General features: G+C 35.9%; 1 protein-coding gene across 2 annotated transcripts in view; it reads right to left on the bottom strand.

Annotated features, from left to right (window-relative positions):
* The window catches only part of AGPS (alkylglycerone phosphate synthase), a 124,079-nt gene that overhangs the window by 5,912 nt on the left and 100,896 nt on the right, over positions 1-17,271 (bottom strand). For both annotated transcript variants that reach the window (XR_013993492.1, XM_081050971.1), the window contains exons 18-19: positions 15,774-15,873; positions 13,554-13,611 (exon numbers count right to left, since the gene is read on the bottom strand). Coding sequence is in view for 1 of the 2 variants with exons in the window: in XM_081050971.1 (XP_080907097.1) it covers positions 13,554-13,611; positions 15,774-15,873 (158 nt within the window). In the remaining variant the exon portion in view is untranslated. The remainder of the gene's footprint in view (positions 1-13,553; positions 13,612-15,773; positions 15,874-17,271) is intronic.

Genomic DNA, 17,271 nt, shown 5'->3' with positions numbered 1-17,271 from the left:
AAGAAAGCTTGGACTGAGATGATGGCCCATTTTACAAATAACAAAATGAGAAAAACATGCATTTCAAAAGAACCCACCTCCTGTCTCAACGACCAAAACAGCCCAAGTTTCAGAGAAAATAAAGTTAACTCAAGAAAAACATCATATCTAGCTGAATTTGTTGGGTATACTATAACAAAAGTGGGATACATGTCCATAAAAAATTTTAAGGAGAACAAAAATTTAAGAAAATCTGAACTTTGGGTTTAGGAAAAAATTCTGGTTATGAAACTTTACATTTGCATTTTCTTTTTGTATTAATTTTAAGTAAATTTGCATGTTTTCAAATAATGGTTACTTTCTTCCTATTGTTTTCTTAGAATTAGAGATTCTTTTAGACACTAAATAAATCCAACACCTAATCCATCTTAAAACTTAATCTTCTGCTTTTATACACCGTATAATGTTCTCCTCCTTTGTTCTAGGTCTTGCTAATTTTTTCTGAGAATAACGAAGTAATGTAATGGCTAACAGCATAAATTATATTTTAAAAGGCACTAAATGAAAAACACAACCTTTTCTAAGTAGAACTTTTATAAGAAAGGATATGTAGTTAATTTGTAAAAGAATTCTAAAATGTCAACTTGCTTTGGCATTACAAAGCAAAGCAATATGCTGACTTATCTGTGGTGAAATGGATAAATCTTTTAATTTACGAACAGTATTATTTGTGGTTAGTATTTTTCAAACGTATTATTGTAATAATTGAATTCAAATGGTCATTTTCCACAAATGTTCATTAATGATCCAAAGTCATCAACAGTGATTTAATTGGCCAACTGAAATGGGAAACCTTCTTTCATGAACGTATTCAGCCTGTCATTCTAAAATGCACTCCCATTTATCAGGCTGCAGTGATACACCATAGCATCTGCCTTTTGGAAACCTTAAATACCATTTCAAGCTCAACTCAACATCTTTTGTATCCAGTTCTCCAGGAAACCATCAAATTGTCATTAAAATAATAAATAGTGTGTTATCTTGAGAAAGTAAAATCTCTCTGTTTAGCTTCTAGAAATAAAAAAAGACAGCACTGTTGGTCTTAAGATGAGGAAAAATGAGGTACAGCAGGAGAAAAAAATCTTAAATTCAAAAAAGAAAACTTCTGTGTAAAAGAGCTCTAAAACTAGAAGCCAAACAGTGCAAATCCTAGTCATGAAATCTCTACCACCTAAAAGATGTTCCACCAGGTTCTCCTACTATCTCCCTAAGGGCCAACTCACCACAATGCTTCAGCCTCAGTTTTCTCATCTGCATAGGGATTAACATCTATTAAACTCTTTTCACCTCAAATATCCTATGATTTTAAGAACTTTAAAAAAGTTACAAATCACTTATTTCTAGACTAGCTTCAAAGGATTAAAAAAAGAAAAAAGGAACTACTCTGTGAGTGGTAGAAGTAGCATTATTATAAGCTATCCACACTGAGGCAGCTCAAGACAGGGGTGGAAAGCAGTCAATGCCAGTCTCCACTGTTATCTGTAATATAGTTTCACTGAATGTATCCTGTGGTTATGGATCTAATTGTCCTGAAAAGACTGCAAACAACTGCTCCAACAAGATGGAGCACATTAGAACCTCAGCAGGATGCCCAACAGCTAGCTTGTCTGCCTGGTTTTACACCTCTAGTAAAAATGCAATTCCACAAGGAACTGAACCATCATTTGAGAAGCCACCCAATAGCCATTGCATATTTAATGAAGTCGCTCACCAAGCGCTGGAAAACAGAAGGTGCTGGGAGTGCATCATTAGTTCTGTCAGAAGGATAATTTACACATCTATCTTGTCAAATTTTCTATGGTTTATACTTTTACAATAATCAATCTAACATACATTTGATTAGTGAACTAGAAAGTTAAAAAAAAAAAGGCAGTACAGGCAGCATAGCTGTGGCCCCTTATAAACATATTTAATCAAATTTAACCCCTTCATGGCAGAGGTCTGTGAGCTCCTGTCAGTGATAACGGAATGTGAACTGAGGTCAGAAATCATGGCTTATGTGATTAAAGGGACTAGGATTCTTTTTGGTTTTGCTTAACAATTTAAGTCAACTATATTGTAGGATAAGTGTACAAACAAATAACATTGTTTAAGTAAAAAGGTTCAATGAGTTGTTGTAATAAGAAAGCTATTGGAAATAATCTTCATAAAATTCTAGAGAACCTTCTCTGTCTGGCTGTCTCAGATGAATCAATAAATTTAAAACAAAACAAACAAAACCAGAGGCTCTAATCCCAAAGAGGGATCACAATTCAAAGTAGAAGATTTTTATTCCAGAGCTAACGATCAACAGCAATAACAATGATGCCATTTGTACAATCTTTATTTGCACTGCTAGGCATTTAGAAAGGAGCTGACTATACTGATCTGGACACACGTAACACACGAGTGCACAACTATAACGTAGCTGCATAAACATTTGTAGAGTTCCTTTTTCAAAATTGCAAACGATACTCTGCCCTTCATGTTCCATGCATATTGGAGGAGGGGACAATGGATGAATAAAAACAGCAAAAATAGGTGGCCTAAGACTATTTCAACATTACCCGTGAAAAGGCATGTGTACATTCATACCACATGAAGCCTAAATGCTCTTTCTAGACCTGGATTATCTGATGTGGGATATTCATGACTACTGAGTCAACCACATTCCTTTAACTTCTGATTCTCTGGAAGTATAAATCTAGCCTGACAATCAACACGAGAGCTACAAAAAGCCAATTCTATCACCTCTGAAAACAAGATACGGACCCTGTGCTCCACAGTTCAGAATTATTCTAAATACACAATGCCCAAAGTACTAATGCCAGGTATTCAAGAGTCTAAGAAATACTTTTAAGGATGAAAACAACAACAACAACAAACACAGACCAGCCAAACATTAAACATAGAAAACAAAGGAGGGGAAATTCTTTATCTGCTTAAAGTTGAGTTCACTTTTTTACAATTTAATTTCTAATAATGTATATACAGACTGGATATACAGATTTTGTGTTCTTCCACAACATCCAGTATATTTTTAAAAACTTACTTGTGGAACAGAGAAATGAAGCTTTCAGGGATACTCTTTAAATCACAGGCTCAATAACCCCTTTTGGATGCTAACATCTCCAAGAAAGAATGCATTTTGTGGTATGAGCAATGGTATAAAAGAATGAACAGACACATATGCAAGGGCAGGTGGTAAGTGCTGTGAGGGAAAAGGTGGTCATGTGGCTCAAGCTAGCCATCAAAACTTATCTGGAACTACTCTTTGTGGTCTAAGTGACTCAAGACTTAGCAGAAACTACCCAACAGCACGCTACCTTAAAAGTGATAAATCTAGGGTATGCTGACCAGACTTTTTAGCTAAGTTTAAAACTTTCTGAATTATGAATTTGATTACAAAGTTGAAAAGATTTATTATATACTTATTTAAAAAACAAATTATGAAGTCGACTGTACATTGAGAAGATTACTAACGCTCAGAAGTAGAATTAAGCCAACAGTAAAAGCACCTAACCATTATTGTAACTCTATTTTGGAAATTCTCGTTTGAGCATACTGGATACCGTTAGCACTAGGTCAGGTTTAGAAAGAAAATCTTAGACTTAGCTGCTATGAGTCATCTGAGCATTGACTTTGTATTTCAAGACTTAATTAATCCAACTAAACTACTGGTGGAGTATGTAAACTAAAGCTTGGAGGGACACCCAATCTTGCCAGATGAGGTTCTGGCTCCAAGACACTTGTTAGGTGCTAATGAAAGCAGAGAAGGACAATGGACAATTTCCACTCTTTGAGGTACCTGGTGATCTGACTATGATGATATTTCTTTAGAGGGGGTAAGGGGGTCTCAACCTGAAAAGAGGATTCAGTTGTCCATTCGTGTTTGTCTGATAATGGTGGAGGTACACGCTAAATGTTAGCCAACAGATCTCCAATTGAGGGATGCTAACATCCAGCCTTTAAAAGAGTATGAAATGGAATTATGACTGTCCAAGAGTCTAATTTAATGCTTAGTGGATAATTAAAGTCATGTTTGACTTCTTTAAGTGATCTGACTTATTTTCTACTAATGAAACTTACAATATTAAGATGACAAATTCATGGATGCCCTGGACTTTAACAAAGCAATTAAAATCTGATTTTATGAGATTTTTCTCTTATTAAATATTTAAAATATCTGTTTTCTTTATGCTAACGTTTCATCTGTACAGTTTATATAACAGTTCTAAGATCTTATAGATCCTGAAATAGGTCCTTAGAGATTATAAAACAGAAAAAGTTTAATTACTAGGGTAATAGATCGCAAGAGTTGGATTTTATCTGTCTTTAGAACACAGTCATGTTTTAATTCTGCTATAAGTGCCCCAAAAAACGACTTGACATACTTGAAATTTAAGCTCAGTGGCAATTAATGTCTATATAACAGAGTCAAAAGCAATTGAACAAGTCAAACAACATAAGGTATAAGGACAGAAAAGGATAAAAAACATCATATGCTCCTGGAAGACTAGGGCCATGTTTTATTCATTTTTGTAGCCCTGTTGCATAAAATAGTGTATGCCACACAGTAAGAATTCAATAAATGTTAGTTCAAATAAAAAATAAACACTGAACCACAGTTATCTATAAACCATTTTAGATAAGGGCTAGGGATTCAAATATTTAGGAAAAGCAACCTGGTTTCCTTAATTTACCTTGGTTGTATCTGCCTTGCATTCCCATCATTCTGACATCATTTCTTGGATATACTCAGAGCTACTCTATAGGAGCTGAGACAAGAGAAGATATGGCATGCAACCTAAACTCTCATTTCCTTCAAATCTGTAGGACTCTCTGGGCTATACCAGTGGTTCTCAATGGAGGTAATTTTGCCCCCCAGGGGACAATTAGAAATGTCTGGAGACATTTTTGGTGATCACAACTGGGGCGATATTACCAGGGGGTAGTGAGTAGAGGCCAGGCATGCTGCGAAACATCCCACAATGCACAGGATAGCTCTCACAGCAAAGAATGGTCTGGCCCAAAATGTCAACAGTGCCAAGACCAAGAAATCCTGGGTTATATGCTTTCAAGTCCATCTCCTAGGAGCCCAAACAATTTTCATAAAGGCAACATACCTTCCGTGCTACAAGCAACTGGATTAGCAGCAAATGGTTTATTGCCATTGCAAGGTGACCTTGCTCTACATTTGAGGCTATTGACCAAATTAAGTTTTGGAAAAAGTGGTGGAGTAGATAGAAGTTACACTGAGAAAAAGCAACCATTCATGACAAACGCTACTTTAAACGTTAACTCTCAAAGACTTGAATCTAATGCCCACTGAAAAAAACTTGTAAGTCATATTTTTTGGCCATCTTTCCAGCCATGTGTGGAAATCTGTAAGAAATAAAGCTTCACAGCACTGTCCAACGGAACTTTCTGTGATGACAGAAATATTGTGTATCTACACTGTTTATTTAACACAGCACCCTAACCATATGTGGATATTAAGCACTTGAGAGGTGGCTACTGTAAATGAGGAAATGGATTTTAATTTTAATTAATTTTAATTTAAATAGTCACATGTAGCCTCATGGCTTGTGGTTGACAACACAGAACATTAAAAATAAATTTTACTTAAAGTCACTTTAAACAGATGTTACACTTGGAAGTATCTATTAGGATTAACTGCTAATCACATGAAGCTAACTATAAAAAGTTAATTATTCTGTGACAATTTTAATAATGTAGTACAGGCATTCCCCGACTAAGAAACATCTAGTACTTAGAAGAGTCTTAGACATAAAATTGCTGGGAATAAAAAGTTCTCTTTCGAGACCCAGAGGGAAGAAGTATTTCCCAAGCCAGCTATTCTCCCCAGCGATGCGCCTGAGGCAGGAGGCCGCGACGGCGCACAGCAGAGGGAAGAGGGAGCAAACAGGGCTCCCCTACCCTTTGTCTTGGATGGGGCGTCTGTAACTGCGTGGGTGGGAAGGCATAGCGATCACCACGCTCTTACAACAGATTTTCTGCCAGGTCTCAAATCTGTTTATACTATGATAGAGCTGAAGTTGTTAAATGTTCAGCTCAATTATGGGTTCAGTTGGCTTTTATAGTCGGGTCTTGGGATCTATTTACAACATTGCTTCAGTGGAAAAATATTATAATCAACTTACAAGTTTTGTGGGAAAAAGCCAGACACAAAGAAGAAACCAAAGGAAAAAAAAAGAAACATAAAGGACAAAACAAACTTTCTGCTATCTTATGGCAGTCTGATAAAGATTCAATATTGGAAAGGCTGTACTCACCAAAAGACCAAAATCTCAAAGAGGATACTGACACTGATATTGTTAAGACACCACAAGGATCCGTGCTGCCTGTTTAAGTCATCCCCTCCCCATACCTGGCCCTTGGAAACGACTCATCTGTCCTCTATAATTGTATCATTTCAAAATGCCATAGAAACAGAATCACAACAGTATGTAATCTTTTGGGGGTTGGTTTTTTTTCATTCAGTAAAATTCCCCAGAGATTCATTCAAGTTGTTGCATGCATTGATAGTTCATTGCTTCTTAGTGCTGAGTAATAGGCCATAGTATGGATGTACCATTGGTTAGCCATTTACAGTAGTCCCCCCTTATTTGCAGGTGATACAAACAAGACCCCCAGTGGAAGCCTGAAGCCACACATAATACCAAACCCTTTATACACTACGTTTTTTCCTATACATACACACTTTTTCACTTAAAGGAAGCACGTCACGGCTTTCCTTTGGCACATCTGGATTGCCAGCATCACCTACTCTTGTGCTTTGAGGCCATTACAAGTCAAATAAGGATGACTTGAACACAAGCATTACAAAACCAATACCACAATAACTGAGATGGCTACTGAGGGGGAGAGTATACAGTGTGGGTAAGCTGGCCAACAGAATGATTCACGTCCTGGGCAGGATGGAGCAGAATGGCACCAGATTTCATCACGCGACTCACAATGGCATGCAATATAAAACTTATACATTGTTTATTTTGGTTTTTTTTCCTAAAAGTTTTATTATTCCATATTTTACATGTAAGTCCATTATCTATTTTGAGCTAATTTTTGTATAAGGTTTGGGACAAGGTTTGTTTTTTTGTTTTTTGTGGGTTTTTTTTTGCTTACCGATGTCCAGCACCATTTGTTGAACAATCTACATACTTCCTCCATTTTGCTTTTATACCTTATAGCTTTGTCAAAATCAGTTGGGCATAATTGTGGGGATCTATTTCTGGCCTCTCTATTCTGTTCCACTGATCAATGTATCTCTCCTCCAATACCACAATCTTTATTGCTATAGCTATAAGTCTTGAAATCAGGTAGATTAATTCCCATGACTTGATTTTTTTTTACAAAACTGTGTTAGCTGTCTAGTTCCTTTGCCTTACCATGTAAATTTTAGAATAATCCTTCTGTATGTACTTAAAATCTTGCTAAAATTTTTATAGGAATTGCATTAAACAGACAGATCAACCCAGGGAGAACTGACATCTTTATAATGTCCAGTTTTCTACTAATCTGTGAACACGGTCTTACCATTTATTTAAGTCTTCCTTGATTATTTTTATCAGCATTCTGTAATTTTCAAAATATAGATCCAATATATATTTTGTTTTTATGCTTAACTATGTGCTTATTTTATTAGATCTGTGCCTATTTCATTTTCTTTGGAGATATTGTAAATGGTATTTTAAGTTGCAGTTTCTATGTTTGTTGTTAATATATAGAAATGTGATTGATTTCTGTGTGTTCTCTTGTATTCTGTAATCTTGCTGATCTTGTTTTTGTAGATTCTTTGGGATTATCTACGAAGACAATCATATCATCCATAAATAGTGAGAGTTTTATTTCTTCCTTTCCAATCTGTATGTTGTTTATTTCAGGTTTTATAAAATACAAGTTTTTAAGAAATGGCCACAAAGTTGATCTTTTGCTCATTCATGTGAGTAGTCTCTTTGTATGTTTAAAGTTTCCGATACTATTACATTCTATTAAGACTACAAAAAAAAGCTAAGAGCAGCTGCCCCATAATTATTCTCTAAACAATAGGAAATAATTTTGGTTAGGTAAAGACACCAATATTTAAACTAAGACTGGCTATATTTAATCAACGCTTTTTACTTCCTGACAAGGACTTAGGTATAATTTTAGCAAATGAACAACTTAAAAACTTAAGTCACAAACTGAAATTAAATCCGTGGCTGACACAAACTCTACTGTTTAAACTGACCAGCTCGTCAGTTACAAAAACAAGCACTATGAAGATTAAGTTAAGCAGGCTTTATATTTCCTATAGCCTCCAGTCCCAGACTACATCTGTTTTCTTTGATACACAAAACCAGAGTTAAAATAGCTCCATTTATCACAGCATGATTGTAGGCAGACAAACCAGCCTGTCTGTTTCCAGATAGTGAAAGCAACTGTTATTAATCACAATTACAGGCCAAACCCTCTAAGAGAAATTGCATCAATATTCTCCCAACCCCCAGTCCTTCTACTCTTGAACTCAAAAATGGGACTGAGGGTGTCACGACACTGCCTGAAGGTCAGTAAATAAAGATGCTACTATGAGGTCATTTGAGTTTTAAGTTCAGGATGCAAATTAAGGAAAATCTTTTTTATACATAAAAAGTGGTCTCTCAAAAGCTCTATTATTGATTAAGTTTAGTAGGACAATTAAACCCACCCTATTTAAAATTTATATGGAAAGGTTTCTGTTTTATGAACCTATACCGAATAGCACAGGATATTTGAAATCTACAAATTAGATGATTAACTTTAAGCAGAAAAGCACTTACGAAAATAGACATTTTTCTATACCAAATTATATAGCCAATAGCGTGAAGGAAATTTCTTTCATACAGATTGTAACAACTTCCTACACACTGAGACCAACTGAAGGTCATACTGATGAAACTATGTTAAGACAATTGTTGAATCATATCCTTTGAATACTCATATATATTTTTTTCAAATAAACTGTAACCCTTTCTTCAATGGTTAGGTTAAAGGTTTAAGAATACAAACCAGACTTATCAAGGTGATCACATTGTAAATAATGTAAATATCTCATCAGTATACCTGAAACTAATATAATATTGCATGTCAACTGTAATTCAAAAATTTTAAAAATTAAAAAAAAGCATACAAACCATAGTTTCACTTGATACTGTCTATTGCTTTTATTTTTTAAAGCTACTGTTTTTTAAGCACCTAAAGCCAGCAGCCACCTCTAAGATGGTGACATTTTTATCAGAGATCTAAATGAAGGAGAAAGAGCCATACAAATATGGGGGGTGGGGTGGGAGTAGGAGGGAGAGGAACCAAAAAAAGGAACATCAGGAAAAGAGGGAAGAAATAGCAAAGGCCTACAAGGGGATAGGGCGTTGATATGTCTCAGAAAGAGCAAGAAAGCCAATCCTGAGAGAGGTAAAAAGTAGTAAGAGATGAGGACAAAGAGACAAACATACCACGTATATCCTTGAAGGTTCAGATAAGGACTTTGCACTTTATTCTGAATGCAAGGAAAAAACACTGAGTTTTTAAAAAATTGCCCTGGAAGCAAGAGAACTAACAGTAGGGGAGCTAGCCTGGAAGCAGACAGACCAGTTAGGGGGAGGCTTTTGCAGAAGTCCCAGGGGTCAGTGGTGGTGCAGTCTGCTATTTGGGAGTCATCAGCTTGTAGACGGTATTTTAAGTCCTGGGACTGAGGAAATGACTGAGGAGGGACTGAGCGAACACCCAGGCACAAACAGGCTCTGGCTGAGTCCCGGAGCACTCCCACCTTTACTAGCAGCTTAGAGGCAGAGAAGCTAGCAGACGGAAAGCATCTTCAATTTCCCAGCACACATGAAATATATTTTGTATTCAGGCTTACCTAATTTCTTATTCTAAGCAACAGAGGTAACCAGGTAGCTTAGCTTGTTTCCATGCAGTCATATTTTTGATCACACAGAATAAAAATGAGAAATATGATAGAAATAAAAGACTTCTATTTAAATGAGGCAGAACCTCTCAATAAATATGCAATCAAACCTTGCTACATTCAAGTTAAACCTAGTAATTTCTAAAAATAAATTATTTCCTCAAACTTGAGAATCTTCAGCAAATAAAAGGCCTATTAAGCCTAGAACCTGAAAATGCACATAAATTATACAAGTTTTCCTGTAACATCATCTGATTTGCATTCGTTTTATTACCTGATACTGCCTATATGTTACAAACGTACAATTAGAAACTATGAAGACAAACAGAAAGTCAAACTGACTATGTGTAAGAATTGAGAAAACAACGAAACACCTATGATGAGGAAATTAAAATGCCGATGCATTGTTTTAACATCTAAAGCAGGGCAAATAATTAATGTAGTGTCAAAATTAAACAAATACAGGTTTTATATTTTAAAAGAAAAACAGTAATGTTTAGTATTTCTTTTCATATACTTTTTAAATGGTGTCTCTTTTCAAATGCTGCCAATTTCAATCTTTTTAGCTTTTTGCCTATTTTCTCTGTTTTAGGCTCTCAAAGCCAGAGGACAAGGACACTGAAGCTGGAAGACCTGAGTTGAAATTCACGTTCTGGCACTCATAATTACTGCTGGTACATTTGAGCAACTTACTTACACTCAGAGCCTTCAGATATCTTTTTGAAAGACAATAATAATATCTACTCCACAGCATTTGGAGCGAGATTAAAGGAGATTAAATTGTACAGAACACCTGGCACATATTTACAGCTTTTAAATTAATTTTTCGCCTATTCTATGTCCCTTCTCTTCACTGTTTGAACATCTATGGCATTTACATGTTTATTAAAGTTACCTTTTGGGTGCTTTTCAAAGAAAATGAGAGACTTTTACTTGGTTAAAGTGGTAGTGATACCATAACCCTACCAGTTTTGATCATGGCCTTTTGAAATACTATAATATTTTATTTTACTGGACTATAAGGTTCTCCTGGGAAAGAATTACAATTCTTTGAAACCCTACTACCTAGCGGACCAATAATATTTAAAATATGGAAAACACATTATACAACAATATTAAAAACTACTAAGAATACCTTGTATAAAAAAATATCACAGGGAGCTATTTACATTGTTTGCTTTGGGATCAACAATTGCATCATGCATCATAATTTTATAGGTTAATTAAGGCTTACATCTTTCTATTATTTTTTATTAAGTTCTATTTGTGTGTGTTGATTAATACAAGGGACTAGCACTATAGCTTTCACAAGTAACAAAATTCAAGTTTCAAATAAATTTGTAGTAGAGTGACTATTATTTCAAGTTTGTGTGTATTTTCTTTTTTCTGTAATGGGAGCTTTACAGATAAATCAATGGTCATGTAGGTTCTGTCAGAGCCCACTGAGCTCTCAGCGTCTGTGGCGTATCTGAATAAATAACACCAGCAGTTCTGCCATATTAGACTCTAGCATCTCACATGTAGACGCTACTGGAGGGACTTGAATAGCCTCATAGATCCTAAAGGAGGAAAGCGCCTTGGCAAGAAAAAACTTGACTGGTCTTTCCTCTGCAATGTTGCAGGTCACTTGGTCATTTACAACTTCTACAGAATTCCTGACACTGTAAAGCTTGAGTAAACTGAGAAAAGCCTCTCACAATTAACGAAAGAGCTTATGTAAAACCCAATTACCTATATAACAATTAAGCCACTAACTCCTCCTATATACAAGATTCAGCTATTCTCACCCTCTCGCAGAATCACACCTCTCTCATATTTACCATCATGAACGTGGAACCTACAGCTCCTGACCTTAAAGGAAAAAGTGCACTGCTGGCTGCTGATGTGTATGAAAAGGCAAAATTGTTGGCTATAGAAAGGAACTTTTTTTCTTCAAACAAGTAATTATAGCTCAATTATTTTGCCTCCTCCCTCCATGTAATCAATTTAGAAGAACATATTATCACTTCATGATAGTATCTACTTTTACAAGTTCCTTACATATTAATATAGTGCATCCTGAAATAGAATATATACAAATGATTTTATACATATATACATATACATAATGTATATGGCTTTCTGAATATTTTAGAAGAAGGTGCTAAAAATCTAAATATTTTTATGAAATATCTCCTGTTTAAATTTTCAAAATTAGGTGCAGACTTTCAGATTAATCAGAAGCCTTTAGTTGTATGTGAGAGCTTTCTAGTATCTATTTTGCTCCCTTCATTTTTGTCATTCTAACATTTATTACAATCTCAATCAAAAAATAATAAAAGATGAGGAAAAAATAAATTTGTTCATTTTAATGCTTATCAGCCAGCTAAGTTAGAAATTTATTTGTGGGGCTTAAGAAAAAAAGTAAGGTGATAGCAAAAGATGATAATGATACAAGGATGCTGGGAACCGTCTCCTTTTACCTCATTCACCCACATTGTCAGTCTTCCCCAGGCTGGATGCAGGACTGTTATATGGACACAGATCCTCAAGAGCCCACCCTTCCTTCTACCAAAACTCTTTCATTCATCCTATACGTGTGCATGGAGGGTTGATTGGGGGCAGGGGGAGCACTGTTCTAGATGCTGGTACATTAGCAACAAACAAAACAGGTCCCTGCCCTGTGCAGCCTCACTTTCCAGTAGAAGGAAATAGTTAATGTTAAGAAGTACAAATATATAGGATATTAGATAATGTTAAATGCTATGATGAAAAATCGAACAGGGAAAGAGGGATATGGAGAATGCAAGAGTAGGAACTGAATTTTTTAATTCAGTGGTCATTTATCCTCACGCTCCTCCCTAGAAAATATGTCTTTTAATTCAAAAATTTACATATACTATTTTTCTAAGTACCAAATTATATTGAGGCATATGTTCAGCACATATTTCTATTAAGGGGAACAGGTGGATAACCTCAAAAATTACAAGTTTAATAACAGAATAGCCACTGTTTCACTTTTAAAAACTGCCTTTCATAAGAGTGTTAATAACATAGATATGTGTTAATTCTTATTAGTGATGGGATCAATTCTCTGATAAAATCAATCTTAGTACTTACCACAATGATCACAAAGTAATAACAAAACAGCATTAAAATCTTGAAAAAAGATTATTTTCATATAGCGTCTTGATTCATTTGCTAAATTTTGGGTGGGCAAAACTAACAGCTCTTCAGTATATGGTACAACTGATACCCAGCTGCATTCCAATAGTGGCTGAGAAACATTTATGTTGTTTTGCTGCTATCCCTTTAAAAACTTCGCGGTGATGGTCAAAGAGTTGCCAGGCGAGCTGGGCTCTTCCTGGGTAACGGGCCAGCCGTATGAGCACTAGAAGGTTGTCTAGCTCTGCCCCCAGGCAGCCTTGTCAGGTCCGCTGTCTGCTGGTCACTGCCACAGCCTCGCCTCCCTCAGGGACCGACAAAAACTTCCAAGAAATCGCACATGCTTTCATATTATTCGTATTATGACTCTCCCCAGCATTTTACCAAACTAAATATTTTTTACATTAGGAATACTACAAATTCTACCCCCAAACAAGAATACCTCCGTGGTGGTGTGACAGACTCCCTCCATTAGCCAGGATTTCTTCTCTAGCAGCTGCCTGTATTTGGAAACAACACAACAGATAGTTGCTACTTAGATTCCACTTTGAAGTAGAGTGAGACCCAGTTCCCAAGGAGGCACAGACCGTGTTTCCCCGAAAATAAGACCTCACTGGAAGATAAGCCCTAGCATAATTTTTCAGGAGGACATCCCCTGAACACAAGCCCTAACGCGTTTTTTGGAACAAACCTTAATATAAGACCCGGTCTTATTTTCAGGGAAACACGGTACTTCCTGGACTAAATAATAAACCAGAAGCCTAATTTTCCTTTCTTGTAGGTTTACTGCATTTAAAATATACAGTCTAGCTCTACAGTTTTTTCCAGTAAATAGTCACAATATCTACAATAGTCACGTCAAGATTCTAGAAAAGAAAAAGAAGGTAAAATAATCAATTCAGCAGCACTAAATAGTTAATGAAAAAAGGTTTTATAAAGACAGAACCAGGTTCTACTCTGAAGTAAACATCTCAATATAACAAAAAACATTAGTAACTAACATTTATTGACTGCTTATTATATGTCCAGAAAAGCACTAAGCAATTTACCTGCAGTAATGCATTTGTTTTTACTATGTAGCATCACGGAATAATTACAATGACTCCTATTTCACAGATAACGAAAATTAGGCTTAGATGGTTACATTACTCACCTAACATCATACAGGAGCATCAGACTCAAGTTGACTTACAAAGCTATCAGGGATCGACCATAAAAGCCCTTATGGAGAACATTTCTTAGGTGATTATCATGGGACACATTACCTGTCAGACCTACGGATATCTAAGTATGAAAAATAAAAAAACAACTCTTGTTTTATCCTCCTAACATGCTCAGCCCTGACTATACTCCTTATAGAACACTAAGGTTAGAAAGATTAAACATGTACACCGAAATAAAGAATCAATGGGGTGCAAGGTGAAAGAGTAACAGAAACTGCAATTACATCTAATTTCTGAGTGCCATAAGGTAAAATATCTCGAGTGTCTGAACCTCTGGGAATTACACAGGTGTGTACAAACCACGGGGAGTGAGGCCAGGGTAGAAAAGTGTCCAGCTGGGACGGATGGACCACATCTCACTATAAAGTAATTACCCTCATCACTTAGGATTTAGAATTTTTGAAATGAATCATAAATATGCAAATCCTGCTGTAAAAGAGGATATCTTCTAACAAATTATTTCAAATAAAGCAATAACTACTTGAAATCAGGAGCACTTAGAGAATGGCAGTTTGAAGTGGGAAAGAAGGCATAATTCTATTCTTGTGGCACAGGGAAGGGGCAGTAGGTAGCCAAAGGGCAATACAAAAATACTAAAAGGCTATGGTGATGGGAAAGTACTTGAACTTTGGAGGAGGATGGATAAGTTCATTATTCTGATTGGGGTGATGATTTCACTGGTGTGTATTTACTTCAAATTCATCAAACTGCACATTTGAAATATGTGCACTTCACTGTATTTCAATTTCACTTCCAAAAAGCTCTTAAGGGGGATGTACCACTGAAAATCATCTTGTAGCACTATCTTTGGCAGGCGTGCAATAGAGTGAAAACACCAGGACATCTGAGGTTTTTAACACACCTCGGTCTCTCCCTGATTCCTCCTCAATCTAGTCTGTTTCTTCAACTATAGGCGTGATAAATGTTGACCTTCAAACAGAAGGCCTTATAAAAACTAGAAGCAACTGCTAGCAAATGAACCCCGATGGCCTACATAGAGCCTTAGCAAACGAAAGAATTGTAAACCTAGAATAAGGGTGTTACAGCAACACGAAGCCAGAGCATCAGGGCTGCTGACCTCAGCGGCAGCCACCATTTGGAGAGGAGTGGGCTGCCAGAGTGACCTCAAGGACTCCTACAGTCCTTTGTTATTTAATTTCAATTTAATTTCATCAGGTATTATGGACTACAAGTAACAACCAAGAAAACCACATGCTTAAATCAGAAGATGAATTCTAACATACACAGAGAATATTAATTCTAGACTAACAATTCAGTATACAGCCCAGTGCAACAAATACGCTTCTCATTTCTATGGGTTATCAGCCAGGTAGGCCACAAGTAATGAAAGAGAGTGAAACTAAAATCATCAATTGATGGTGAAGTTTACTTAAATTAATAAAAGAATGTAATAGCTATAGTCATGTATGCAAAATTACCTCGGTTTGTTCAAACACAGTCAGTGGGTCACTTATTCCCCTGTAGTTAAAGGCAAAGTAGAAATAGATACATGCACCTGCATCATACGTCTGCGTCACCCTAAAAAGAAACAGACAAAATCCCCACAAGGCTGTAAGTTAAGTGAAATAAGATTTAACATCTAGAAACTTAAAGGCAAGATCATCTGAATGATTTGCTTGGGCCATAATCTCATTCTCTACCCAGCCTCCCACTTCATGGAAGGAACAGAGATGGGTGTATGGGTGTGTGTGTGTGTGGGGGGGGGGTGGGTGTGTGTGTACGTACATACACACAGAGAGGAACTATCTACTACTTTTACAATTTTGGAGGGTAAGTCTGAATTATTACCCCCTCAAAATTTTAAAAGTTTAAAAACAATGTGCTTCTCCAACTGGTCTGAAACAAACAAAAACTTCACCTCCTCAGAAGGGATGTATTTATTTACTTATTTATTTATTTTTTTTTACTAAGTATATTGTAGTTAAAGACAGCCCCAAACAGACTAGAAGGAACTTGGTGATCCACTCTAAGTCTTTGGAACTTCCTCAAAGTTTTAACAGGACTAAGTATGAGAACTTAAAACTAGGAAACGAGAGGTGGTCAAATACCAAAAATGAGCAGAATAGGTATAAAACAGCATCTTCACTAAGTTCACATTAATAATTAGTAAGGACTTTGAAAACAAACTGAATGATCATATCAAATACACTGACATGACCTTAAAATAGTGTCTCCGAAGGTTACACACGTTTTATGTGTGTTTACAAAAAAGACCAAGAACATTAGCTTATCAAATCATATACACAGAGGGTGCCAAAAAAATGTATACACATTTTAAGAAAGGAAAAAACTGTATTAAAATTGTAATACTCTATACCGATAACAAAAGATGAATACAAGTCACGTGTATAAATTTTTTGGTACCTTCAGAGGGTGTGTGTGGGTGTCTGTGTGTGGTGTGTGTGTGTGTGTGTGTGTGTGTGTATCTGGGCTTTCAAAATGCAATTAGGTGAAGCATTTAAAGGGGGGAACTAAGGTAATCATAGTCAAATCTCTGATTGCAATTTACAGAGGTTCCCACAAAGAATTTAATTTAACAGAAGGAGCAAATACAGAGAAAACACTCTTTTTACTACACAGTACAAATAGAATCTAATCTAAAATTTTAATGGCCTTTTAGGCCAAATGTTAGGTGCCTCAGAACAGGAGAAATGAACTGTTTAACAATGCTACTGTCAATTTGCCAGCTGTGTTTTTCTTCTAGTGTTAATTCACACTCATAAAAAAGATCCCCTGAATGTTTACATTTGAAGTACCAGATTTATAAAGTTTAAGAAAACCTGGAGAACCATTTTAACTATCATTAGGAATAATCAAATTTAAATAAAGTTTAAAAATACAGGAATGAAATGAGTTTACAGCAATTAGTAAAATATTACGTGTGCATCATTCATATAAGAACTATTAATCTCAATA

Source organism: Rhinolophus hipposideros (genome assembly GCF_964194185.1).
Source record: "Rhinolophus hipposideros genome assembly, chromosome: 6".
NCBI lineage: Eukaryota > Metazoa > Chordata > Mammalia > Chiroptera > Rhinolophidae > Rhinolophus > Rhinolophus hipposideros.
Note: the sequence above shows the minus strand (reverse complement) of the source record. Positions and strands in the feature narration are given on the sequence as shown.